Raw genomic sequence first — 13,255 nt, forward strand, 5'->3', positions numbered from 1 at the left:
CACCAAGAGCCTTTCATCCACACGGCTTAGAGTAAAAGGGAGAAAAAAATAGAAAGAAAGAAAGAAAGAGGATAAAATAAAATAAAATAAAATAAAGCTATTATAATAAAAAATAAGAAAAAAATTATTAAGATAAAATTTATTAAGAAAAAAGTCTTTTAATTTTTAAAAATAAATTTATTAACTTTTTATAATTAAAAATAAGAAAAAAATTAAGAAAAAATTTATTAAGAATAAAATTTTTTAATTTTTTATAGTAAAAAATATGAAAAAACTTATTAAGAAAAAAATTTTTTTAATTTTTAAAAATAGAAAATAAGGAAAATATTATTAAGAAAACATTTATTAAGAAAAAAAATTTTTAAGTAAAAAAACAAACAAAGAAACAAAAAAAACGGACGGACCGAACCTTAGGACAAATGGTGAAAGCAAAGCTATACAGACAAAAATCTCACCCAGAAGCATACACATATACACTCACAAAAAAGGGAAAACGGGAAAAATTAATATATCCTGCTCCCAAAGTCCCACTCCTGAATTTGGGATGATTCGTTGTCTATTCAGGTATTCAACAGATGCAGGTACATCAAGTTGACTGTGGAGATTTAATCCGCTGCTTCTGAGGCTGCTGGGAGAGATTTCCCTTTCTCTTCTTTGTTCACACAGCTCCTGGGTTCAGCTTTGGATTTGGACCCACCTCTGCGTGTAGGTCGCCTGAGGGCGTCTGTTCTTTGCTCACACAGGACAGGGTTAAAGGAGCAGCTGCTTCGGGGTCTCTGGCTCACTCAGGTGGGTGAGAGGGAGGGGTACAGATGCGGGGCGAGCCTGTGGCGGCAGAGGCCAGTGCGACGTTGCAGCAGCCTGAGGCGCCGTGCGTTCTCCCGGGGAAGTTGTCCCCGGATCACGGGAGCCTGGCCGTGGCGGGCTGCACAGGCTCCCGGGAGGGGCGGTGTGGATAGTGACCTGTGCTCGCACACAGCCTTCTTGGTGGCGGCAGCAGCAGCTTTAGCGTCTCATGCCCATCCCTGGGGTCCGCGCTGATAACCGCGGCTCGCGCCCGTCTCTGGAGCTCGTTTAGGCAGCGCTCTGAATCCCCTCTCCTTGCGCACCGCAAAACAAAGAGGCAAGAAAAAGTCTCTTGCCTCTTCGGCAGCTGTAGACTTTTTCCCGGACTCCCTCCCGGCTAGCTGTGATGCGCTAACCCCTTCAGGCTGTGTTCACGCAGCCAACCCCAGTCCTCTTCCTGCGATCCGACCGAAGCCTGAGCCTCAGCTCCCAGCCCCCGCCCACCCCGGCGGGTGAGCAGACAAGCCTCTCGGGCTGGTGAGTGCTGCTCGGCGCCGAGCCTCTGTGCGGGAATCTCTCCGCTTTGCCCTCCGCACCCCTGTGGCTGCGCTCTCCTCCGTGGCTCCGAAGCTCCCCCCTCTGCCACCCGCAGTCTCCGCCTGCGAAGGGGCTTCCTAGTGTGTGGAAACCTTTCCTCCTTCACAGCTCCCTCCCACTGGTGCAGGTCCCATCCCTATTCTTTTGTCTCTGTTATTTCTTTTTTCTTTTGCCCCACCCAAGTACGTGGGGAGTTTCTTGCCTTTTGGGAGGTCTGACGTCTTCTGCCAACGTTCAGTGGGTGTTCTGTAGGAGCAGTTCCACGTGTAGATGTATTTCTAATGTATCTGTGGGAAGGAAGGTGATCTTCGCGTCTTACTCTTCCGCCATCTTGCCCAGACCCCCCGGATTAGCTTTTTAAAAAAAAATTTTATTGGAGTATGGTTGCTTTACAGTGTTGTGTTAGCCTCCACTGCACAACAAAATGAATCAGCCATACACATACAGATATCCCCTCCCTTTTGGACTTCCCTCCCATTTAGGTTACCACAGTGCATTAAGTAGAGTTCCCTATGCTATACAATAAAAATATGGAACACTTCATTAATTTGTGTGTCATCCTTGCACAGGGGCCATGCTAATCTCTGTATCGTTCCAATTTTAGTATATGTGCTGCCAAAGCGAGCACGAGGATTAGCTTTAATGAGGGGAATGGATGCTTCCTCTGAGACAGAAGTGAAGGAAGATAGGAAAGGTAAAGACATTGGCCAGAAGTCCCTAGTTAAATAGGAGGAGAGGGAGAGATCTTCTTTAGAAGAGGAGAAATGGTATTTCTGAGTTTTTTGAAGACACATCCTGTTTCTCTTATGCCATTTCCACCCCCAGTCTAAACCTACTTATAATTTTCAGCTATTCTTCATATGATGTTTTTCTAGATTCTTGTTTTGGGATGCTCTTCTCTGGACATATTCCAATCTGTTGATGTTTCTGTGAAAGTTTAGTATCCACACTTGAACTCAGTACTCTAGATATAGTCTAGCTAATGTAGGGTACATAGGATCTGTTGCTTCTCAAGTTGTTTAGACATCATTTATTCATTTACAAAGGCTAGGATGTTCCTATCTTTTAAGTTCTTACCTTTCATCCCAAGAGATGCCTACAGGGGTAATTGGTACCAGCCAGGGCATCAGGGGTTGTTACTTCTGTGTTAAATGCCATTCTCATTGGCTTTTCTTCTTTTTTCTCTATCAAGTTTATCTTTACTAACTGGTTGTTACTTCTTTTGGTAGTGGGTCTTGTTTCTCAATAGTTTTTATTTCCCCTGCTACCTCAGCTATTTTCTCTACTGATCATCATCACAATCCCACTTTATGTCTTTGTTCTATTTATTTTCTCCTTTAGTAAAGAATTGGTCTTCCTTTATCTGGTCATTCTCTTTTGCAAGCTTCAGAAGGGCTATGGTTAGAGTGTTAAATTTGGAAGGGGGAACCAGTGCAGGCAAACTGACATCTTTACATCCCCTTTCTGTCTGCTATTTTGGCACGCTTAGAATACATAACCCAAAAAGCCATTTTGAAACATCTAGAGGTTTTGGATAAAATATAACAAAGATCTCTTTAAATGCACAATTGAGCTTTCATGTATCAGGGAAATACATACAGCCAAACCAAAAAGGAAGCTAAAACCCAGGGCTTAAAAATAGGAGCATTTGGGCTTCCCTGGTGGCGCAGTGGTTGAGAATCTGCCTGCCAATGCAGGGGACACGGGTTCGAGCCCTGGTCTGGGAAGATCCCGCATCCCGCGGAGGAACTAGGCCTGTGAGCCACACCTACTGAGCCTGCGCGTCTGGAGCCTGTGCTCCGCAACAAGAGAGGCCGCGATAACGAGAGACCCACGCACCACGATGAAGAGTGGCCCACACTTGCCGCAACTAGAGAAAGCCCTCGCACAGAAACAAAGACCCAACACAGCCAAAAAAAAATAAATTAATTAAATAAATTAAAAAAAAAAAAAGAATCCCAAGGTCAAAGCAGCCTATCCATAAATTTAAAAAAAAAAAAAAAGGAACATTCTTTTCTATATCCTCTCCCCTTTTCCTTCCATTTGTTTTTCTCAGTTTTGGTGCTACTGAGGCTTACCTTTAATAGCCATTTCCAATCGGAGAGAGAATTTCTTTTGCTTTTATCAGCAATTCAGCATTAAGATATATATCATGTCATTTCTTCTCACTAAGCTGTTTTCATCACTAATTGTGATTGGGGTTTTTGTTTTTGTTTTTGTTTTTGTTTTTTCCCTGAAGGGTGCTAACACATTGTGAGTGCTTCATATGTGTTTACTGGATAAATATTGAAGTGTTACTATATTATCAACTGCATAATTGTCTATTCAGAAACTATGTTTATTTTAAATGATTAATTTTAAAGAAATGGAGAAATTTGATCCATTGGAAAAGCAGGCCCCAAATTTGGGTTCACCAATTTTAGTGTTATTTCTTTCTTTTTTTTTTTTTTTTTTAGGGGCACCGAGGTCCATGGGCCCATTTGCTCCTGCATCCACAGCCAGTGTCAGCTCTCTCCTAAGACTGCCTTCTTTTTTATTTATTTATTTATTTTGGCTGTGTTGGGTCTTTGTTGCTGTGTGCAGGCTTTCTCTAGTTGCGGTGAGCGGGGGCTACTCTTCGTTGTAGTGTGCGGGCTTCTTATTGCAGTGGCTTCTCTTGTTGCGGAGCATGGGCTCTAGGCGCACGGGCTTCAGTAGTTGCAGCACGCAGGCTCAGTAGTTGTGGCGCGTGGGCTCTAGGGCATGTGGGCTCAGAAGTTGTGGCTCGCGGGCTCTAGAGTGCAGGGGCAGTAGTTGTGGTGCACGGATCTAGTTGCTCCGCGGCATGTGGGATCTTCCCAGACCAGGGATCAAACCCATGTCCCCTACATTGATTGGCAGGCAGATTCTTAACCACTGCTCCACCAGGGAAGTCCTAGTGTTATTTCTTTGTATACATTCCACTTGCTTGTAGAATGTTTTAGACTAAATATTATTTCATGAGAACACAGTTTTTCAAGGTTTGGCCAATTATGGATTGTGGATTTGGGGGAGAGTGCTGAGGTGAGGTGAACAGAATGGTAGTAAGTAATTTGAATGAGAATAGTAGATGCTGACTCAAGGTAGGGGATGATAAATTACAAAATATTATGGAATTAACCTATATTTTGAAAAGGAAAGGTATATAAATTTGACCTATTTAAATTTTATTCTATTTGTGATAATACTGGGATAGCAGTAAATAGTTCCTGGTTCCACTGTTTCCCTTAAGTTTATGAGAACGATCCATTCCATTTTGACAATTCTCACATTCTCTTACCAAAGAAGCTAATTACATCAACCATGGGTTTTGAAAGATTGACTAATTTTTACAGTCCGAAAGTATAGTTGGACTGTACTGTTGGACAGTACAAACAAAAGTATAGTTGGACTGTACTGTACAGGTGGATTCTTAACTACTGCACCACCAGGGAAGTCCATTATCTTCTTTTTTGTTTCTACTATTTCTTACTCATAGTGGCTTATTTTCTTTCATGTTCAGTGGTTTCTAAATTTGAATTTGTGTTTTTTAGAGCTTTAACTCTTGGAACTCTTGGAGGCCTGAGTTTAAAGTGTATTTTTTTTTAAATTTTATTTATTTATTTATTTATGGCTATGTTGGGTCTTCGTTTCTGTGCTAGGGCTTTCTCTAGTTGTGGCAACTGGGGGCCACTCTTCATCGCAGTGCGTGGACCTCACTATCATGGCCTCTCTTGTTGCGGAGCACAGGCTCCAGACGCGCAGGCTCAGCAATTGTGGCTCACGGGCCTAGTCGCTCCGCGGCATGTGGGATCCTCCCAGACCAGGTCTCAAACCCGTGTCCCCTGCATTGGCAGGCAGATTCTCAACCACTGCACCACCAGGGAAGCCCCTAAAGTGTATTTTTTCAGAGAGGATTTATATCTGCTTCTGCTAAGCATTTATGTCTACCTCTGGTACTACGAACCCAAATCACTTTATTCTACATTTTTGGCTCTGAGGGGCACAGATATTGTGTTAACTTTGGCCTCAAACCCTTGTGAGGACAGAATTGTGGTTAGGAATTCTTAGAGCAGTGGGATTTATTTCTGTCATTCTAATCTGTTTAGAGCTAAAACCTTACTTTCCCTCTCTGCAACAGATTTTTGTAACAAGTTTTTAATTTTTATTTTATTTTTTTTTACTGAGGCTGTTGTTCTTTGGGGGTTTTAATTTTTGTAGGAGTCCTTGATCTATCCTCTCAGCTTGCTTGGGCTTCAGACTTTGGCTCCTGCTCCCCTCCCAGTCTCACCTTGATTAAGCCCAGTCCCACCTTGGTTAAATCTATCAGGGATTGGTAGATTTCCTTGAACAAATTCTTCTTCCAGTGCTCAATGCCTGGATTCATACCTTCTGTCCCTCATTCCCTTCCCCAGGCTCTGAGGAATTCCATTTTCCTTTTCATCTCTATATTTAAAATATTGTTTAGTTTTTCAGAATTTTAAGGTGTGCTATTCCAGGAAGGGTTTTTCTAACATTAAGTCCAAACTTTTGTGAAAATTTGAAGGAAATCAAATTAGTAGTAAGAAAGTTGGTTGAAAGACATAGAATGAGAGTGAGAAGAATTAGATTATTTCAAGGGATATTTTTTAGGGAGTGGAAAAATATTAACTTTTTATGCCACACATTGAAACATTGTTTTAAGGAGATGCATAAGTTTCTACAGTTTCATTTTCTTCCGTATAGTGCTATATATATTTACAAATGATTTTATTTCCATTTTTATTAGTGTCTGTACATATCATACCCAGAAAATTATAAATCAAGTGCATTTCAGTTATGCCTTTTTGGCAATAAATTCAGATCACGTTGATAGATCTTCAGTGGTCCTCAAGCCTCCTCAACAATGCATTTATAAACCATTTTTTACTGGGTTAATTATACAATAAGATTTTATTAATTAAAAACATTTTTACATTATATATTATTTTATAGTGATATTTCTTTTTTGTATTGAGCTGAAAATCCCATACTAGAGATTACTTTAGTACAAGAGGACAAAGTTGCCATAATGACGCTATTCAGTTTAACACACAGAGACATGTGCACATACTAAGGACCTGGTAGACATTTTTACATTTTTGAGAGGAAAAAAATTTTTTTAAATGTATAGCTGAAAAAGCTTCCTCTTTGAAATCTTCCTTGATCTTCCTCAAGGCAGAAACCAATCTCTTCCTGCAATACTCACAAATTCTTGTCTTCTATGTTATGTTCCTACCTCCTTCTACCTTTTGCCCTCAAAATAATTCTTAAATGTCTACATTTTTGAGGTACTTTTTTCTAGGCATTGGTGATACCATGATGAAAAAAATAGATGTGGTCTACATTTGTACTAAACTTACAGTTTATTAAAGGGAATAGATAATCACATAACATTATAATGTAGTACTATAAGTGCTATGATGAGGAAGATTAGATTGATGTGGAACACACAGGAAAAGTGCTGGACTTTAGGGACAAGCAGTATCTTCCTGAGTGAAATTATATTAAAATGAAGATTTGACATGTAGTGTAGGTCTGTGGTTCTCAATTTTACTCCCTAGACCCTTATTATTACCTGGGAACTTGTTAGAAATGGAAATTTGTGGGCCTCATCCCAGGCTACTGAATCAGAACTTCTCACGGTGGCACCCAGAACTGATTCATGCTGAAGACTGAGAGCTGGTGGTATAGGTGATGGTGAGATAAAGAGGGCTAGGAGTTAGATCCTGCCAGACCAGCTTTTGAGATCCTTACAGAAGAACACAGAGAATGACACTAATAGAAAAAAGATTAGTATGCTTGGAGCATAAATAAGGTAGAAGGTCTGGGGAGAGTTGGGATGGGCAAGAGAGAATATGGAAAGGAAAGCAAGGAGAAGATTGTCCAGGTTTTGTAAGCCACGTTAAATTGTTTAGATTTCATTTACCATTAATATTTATTTGTACATCTGTTTCCTCAGATAGAATGTAAATATACAAGGGCCAGGGTCATATTTCCATACCTCAAAACAACCCTCAACTATTCTTGGTATAGAGTTGGTATTAATGCATGCTGAACTGAGTGAACTTATTGGATATTCACAAAAGCCTCGTGAGGTAGGCATTAGTACTCTTACTTTATATTTGAGAACTAAGAGAAGGTGAGTGGCTTACCAACGTAACAAGGTCAAATGGCTACACAGAAGCAGAGGTGCTTCACAAATTCAAGCTTTTGGGTTTTGTTTCCAGAATCTCTTTTTTATTTCACACTACCTTTCTGTCAGAGTGCTAAGATTACAGTGAATACGTATGAATACATAAAATGACAGAATTTTTTAACCTAAGCATTCCTAATGCAACTGTGCTTCTTTTTCCTTCTTTTTTTTTTCCAGACAGAAAAAGGGAGCGCACTTCACGAAGCAGCTTTGTTTGGAAAGGTAGATGTTGTGCAAGTTCTGTTAGAAACAGGTAACTATCATGATTCTCCATGGAACTTATCTTGATTCTCCATGGGGCTTATCTTGCCAAAAACTATTTGTATTTCAGGAGTAGACAAAGGAAAATGACACTTTTTTTTTTTTTTTCTTGACAATCACCCTTATTTCTTACCTTCACTCTAAATTGCAGGTAGGTATTCATACCATGTAGAATTGAGCCTCAGTGTTTAGGAAAAAAAACTGATAAAAATGTGCACCTTCCTTTACTCAGTAGATACTTTAATAAAAAGCTTTTAGAAATTATAATTTTATACATTTAAATCACATTAAAATAGAAACTACCAAAAAGAAAAGGAAATCTCTGTCTTCTATAGGAGGGTGAAACTGATCCCTGTGAAGTTAAGACAATTGCTTGGTTTATTAAAGAAAGTACTACTTTCCCTAGGTTTTTATATTGTGAATAATGGTAAACAGAAATTAGAGTTCCCTGTCCTTAAGGTAAATTCTCCTTCTAGTTACTTCATCAACTGAGTAGCTATTGTTTGTAAGCTGCAGTGATTTAAAGGGAACCTTTTAGAGGGAAAGCTTTGAAGCAACAACAAAGTAGGCTTATTTATCTCCATATGTATATTATGATTGAAACAAAATTGGAACTGAGGTCAGATTTTTTTAAGATCAAAAGGCATGGATAATGGAGAGGGTGTGGAGAAAAGGGAACACTGTTGCACTGTTGGTAGGAATGTAAATTGATACAGCCACTATGGAGAACAGTATGGAGGTTCCTTAAAAAACTAAAAACAGAATTACCATATGACCCAGCAATCCCACACCTGGGCATATACCCAGAGAAAACCATAATTCAAAAAGACACATGCACCCCAATGTTCATTGCTGCACTATTTACAATAGCCAGGTCATGGAAGCAACCTAAATGCCCATTGACAGATGAATGGATAAAGAAGAGGTGGTACATATATACAATGGACTATTACTCAGCCATAAAAAGGAACGAAATTGGGTCATTTGTAGAGACGTGGATGAATCTAGAGACTGTCATACAGAGTGAAGTAAGTCAGAAAGAGAAAAACAAATATCGTATATTAACGCATGTATGTGGAACCTAGAAAAATGGTACAGATAAACCAGGTTGTAGGGCAGAAATAGAGACACAGATATAGAGAACAAACGTATGGACACCAAGGAGGGGAAGCGGTGGGGGGTGGGTGTGGTGGTGGTGTGATGGATTGGGAGATTGGGATTGACATATATACATTAATATGTATAAAATGGATAACTAATAAGAACCTGCTATATACAAAAATAAATAAAATAAAATTCAAAAAAATAAGGCATGGATACAAATTTATACTTGTAAACAATTGACCTGAGTCTTTTGTGTTTTAAACTATATTTAGTGTGTTTATTTTCCTCAGTAAAAATGTTAAATGAAAAGTATTGGCAGACTATTGCATTGTGATTGTTCTTATGTGAAGTTAAAATTTCATGTATATGTAACTTTGATATGTAACACAATGATATAATAAATGAGGCAACCAATTAAATATGTGCTGATAACACATTGCCATACAAATTTAAGCAAATACTTAATAATTTTATTATAATGAACTAACTGTTGAGGCTAGATCCTGAAACCTGGCTTTGTTTGTGCTTAGATATTTGTGAAGTTTATAAACTTTTTGCTGTTTGCTACATTAAACTCTTTACAATAAAAACTCTTTACAATAAACATTTCAGAATTAAAATAATTCCAAGGTATTTCAGTTACAAACTTCAAGAAGTTTGCTCACCAGGTATTTGATGAGTGTTGTTGACATTGAATATAAGCTTGCCTAAATAAATATTAAATATTTGACTTTGTATTTGGACAATAATTCAAAATAATCCTGTTTTTTCAACTTTTGTGAATACTAAAGTATTCTAAGACTGTTCTTATACTACTTACATGGTAAATTATTTTTATTTTTACCATATTATACAGAATATATAAATCATATGACCATTATACTTTAGGAATTTAAATTCTAAATCAGTAATATTTTTCAGCTTGATAGTCTACCATTTAGTTAACTAGCTATAACCTCAATTATAATAACCTAGCTATAATCTGAAAAAACAATATTAATGAATGGATCAGTGCCCTTTAACAGTTAATTCATTATCAAGAATGTTCCTAATCTTTGGCATCAGTGGTCTCTCACCTTCTTTCTTACTAAAATCGTGTGTGTGTGTGTATGTGTGTCTTAATTTTAAAAAAATCACCTTAAGTGCTTGGTCTGTATACTTTTGAAATTAGAGCAGTTATGTATTGACTGTATCTTCTAATGATACCCCACTTGTGTACATCTAGTGGGTTTTTCTTTTTCTTTCAGGAATTGATGCCAACATAAAAGATAGCTTAGGTAGAACTGTCTTAGACATTCTGAAAGAACATCCATCTCAGAAATCTCTCCAGATTGCAAGTCTCTTACAAGGTAAAGAGTATTGAATGATGGATGAGTTTGCGTTACAGTTAAGATTAAATTAAAACTGTCCTAGTTTTCTCTTGGGTTTTAACATTTACTTTTGAATGAACTTATTATTTGCTTTTTTTTCTGGTAGACTTTTAAACTCAATAATAATTACTACCTTTTAATGTTTTATTTCAGTTTTTCAACTGCTCAGTAATTTTTAAAAAGCTAAAATTTTTTTTACTTATGTGATATTAAAAAGCGTTTTTAATTAAACACAAGTAATAAATACGTAGTTATGAACTTGAAGGTATTAGGAATGTAAAGTGATGATGCTAAGGTATTATCTTACACTTGAATAATGCTTTAAGAGTTTTCAGGGATTTTCTATTATTTTGTCTGTTTTCTGTAACTGTGAGGTAGATAAGTCAGATATCGTTATTCTTCTTTTTGCACGTGAGGGAAACTGAAGCTCCAAGAGGCTAAGTGACTTGCTCAAACTTATATATCCTATTCTAAGTGGTAGAACTGGTGTGTAAATGCTGGGTTAACAACAACAAAATTGTACTTAGTTGAAAGAATACAGATTATTTCCTACCGAATCCAGTAGTACAAGATAATTCCGTCTTGCCAGCCTTTGGTTTTGATAAAGGTCATTTTAAGTACATTTGTAGTTAGTTGCAATTACTAGGTCTATTGAAGGTTTGACAACCATCTAGGTACTACTTTTTCATTTGTAGGATTACATACTTCCCCATTTGATCTAAAACTTTTATGAAAAATTTAGATTTAAGTGCTTTCCGTTTCTGCTTGGTGATTAGGCCTGATATGTAGCATGTTCCCTTAAAAATCCAGTTGTTTGTTCTTTCCTTTCCACTTAGCTCCTGCACTGTTCAGTGGGGATTATCCCCTACAGTTGTTACAGATTGGCTGTAAATGTAATGGAGGGAGGTGGGATGGGTGTCACTGGATATCATTTGAGAAGCTGAAGAGCAGCTTTGTCCTGCAAGGAGATAGGTGATTTAAAACCATGTTGAGCAGGAGACATGCATAATAGATACAGGAGTCAACAAAGGCCGAAGAGGGGAAGAGAATAGATGCACTACAGGAGGTCATTATGTTCTTTTCTTTCTTTACTTCCGAAACCTCTCAGGGAAGTTCAAACCCCTACAATTTTCTTGTCAATAAAGAAGTTAATTGCAAGTCAGGCGCATATAGAGATAAATCAGAGGCGAATACAAGTATGGCTCTTCATATTAAATCAAATTAAAATCAAGTTGAATGAAAACTGAAAAATAAAAGAGTGATATACAATATTTTAAAAAGTCTTTCCCTTCTAGGCACTTTGTATTTCATATTGGATTTTTGCCTCTAACTGAACTTTAAAAAAACTGAGACTTGTGCATAATATGTCTTTTCGGAGAAGCAAAATAAATGTCATCCACTAAAAAGGGGGCATGACATAATTACAGACATTTTTAACATATTGCATTGGTTCAACTTAGATGAAAATGTTATTATATAGGAGTAACTCTGTTCTCTTAAATGGTCAAGATTCATTAGGTATGCCAATTTGTGATGGAGTATTTGTGACATCTTTGAATTTTTAAAATTATTGTCAAATTTTAGAATGTGAACACATTATATTCTCTGCATTCCTGGTTTTCAAATCACTGGTACATTTTATTTTATTATTTATTTATTTTTAATTAATTAATTAATTAATTTATGGCTGCATTGGGTTTTCGTTGCTGTGTGCGGGGTTTCTCTAGTTGCAGGGAGTGGGGGCTACTTTCCGTTGTGGTGCACGGGCTTCTCATTGCGGTGGCTTCTCTTTTTGCGGATCATGGGCTCTAGGTGCTCGGGCTTCAGTAATTGTGGCTCGTGGGCTCAGTAGTTGTGGCTCACGGGCTCTAGAGTACAGGCTCAGTAGTTGTGGTACATGGGCTTAGTTGCTCTGCAACATGTGAGATCTTCCCGGACCAGGGCTCGAACCTGTGTCCCCTGCATTGGCTGGCAGATTCTTAACCACTGCACCGCCAAGGAAGTCCCAAATCACTGGCACACTTTAAGTCTTATGAAAAAGTTTGTTATTGTAGTAAAGACAATTTATAGTAGGTAAAATTACTGCCTGGGTCAGAAATTTTCAGGATAAAACCCCATAAGTTGCTTTCTTTTCCTATTAGAATTTGCCTAGTAGAATTGCTGTTACATAGAAACTATTTGGATAGTATGAAAACAAAGTGGTTGGCATGATAGCACAGAGTCTCTTAAGTGAATTTCAAGAAGAAGGGGTTCCTTCTGAATAAAGAAGTGTAAGTATTGATTTAACCCCTTAGCCAGAGGCTGTAAACCATCCACTGTGGGCTGAATGCCTTTTGGCGGGTAGCAGATATGTTTTGTTTAGATCACATACTTTTGGCTCACACTGTGTTTCTGTAAGAATTGAATTAGCTTTCAGCATTTAAAAATCTAGGATTTCAGCTAACTCCCCAGAGTTTTGGTTTCTCAAAAAAATGCAGGCTTTCATTTTACTTCATTGCCGAACTTTAGATGGGGCATCTTCTCTCTGGTTAACCAGGCTCTGCAGGCTTTCAGTTTTTTTTTGTTACATTGAGGTTGAATGTTAGTTGACATTTATCCCTGCATTCAGATGCTGTTTTCTTTACGATTAAGAGAAAAGTGAGATGCTTCTTGTATCTGTCTGGCTTTGCCACTTATTAGCTGAATGAACATGGCCAAGTTAATAATCCTTCCCCTTTAGTTGTCACCTTTAAAACTGAGATAGGGGCTTCCCTGGTGGCGCAGTGGTTGAGAATCTGCCTGCTAATGCAGGGGACACCGGTTCAAGCCCTGGTCTGGGAAGATCCCACATGCCGCAGAGCAACTAGGCCCGTGAGCCACAACTACTGAGCCTGTGCGTCGGGAGCCTGTGCTCTGCAACAAGAGAGGCCGCGATAGTGAAGAGGCC

The 13,255-nt window shown here is 38.3% G+C and overlaps 1 protein-coding gene across 13 annotated transcripts in view; it reads left to right on the plus strand.

Moving 5' to 3' along the window:
* ANKS1B (ankyrin repeat and sterile alpha motif domain containing 1B) overlaps positions 1–13,255 on the plus strand; it is a 1,150,138-nt gene that overhangs the window by 205,884 nt on the left and 930,999 nt on the right. For all 13 annotated transcript variants that reach the window (XM_082419292.1, XM_082419289.1, XM_082419300.1 and 10 more), the window contains exons 5-6: positions 7,772–7,847; positions 10,207–10,308. In XM_082419292.1, coding sequence (XP_082275418.1) covers positions 7,772–7,847; positions 10,207–10,308 — 178 coding nt within the window. The remainder of the gene's footprint in view (positions 1–7,771; positions 7,848–10,206; positions 10,309–13,255) is intronic.

This window comes from Balaenoptera physalus (assembly GCF_965194825.1).
Source record: "Balaenoptera physalus genome assembly, chromosome: 13".
Lineage (NCBI taxonomy): Eukaryota > Metazoa > Chordata > Mammalia > Artiodactyla > Balaenopteridae > Balaenoptera > Balaenoptera physalus.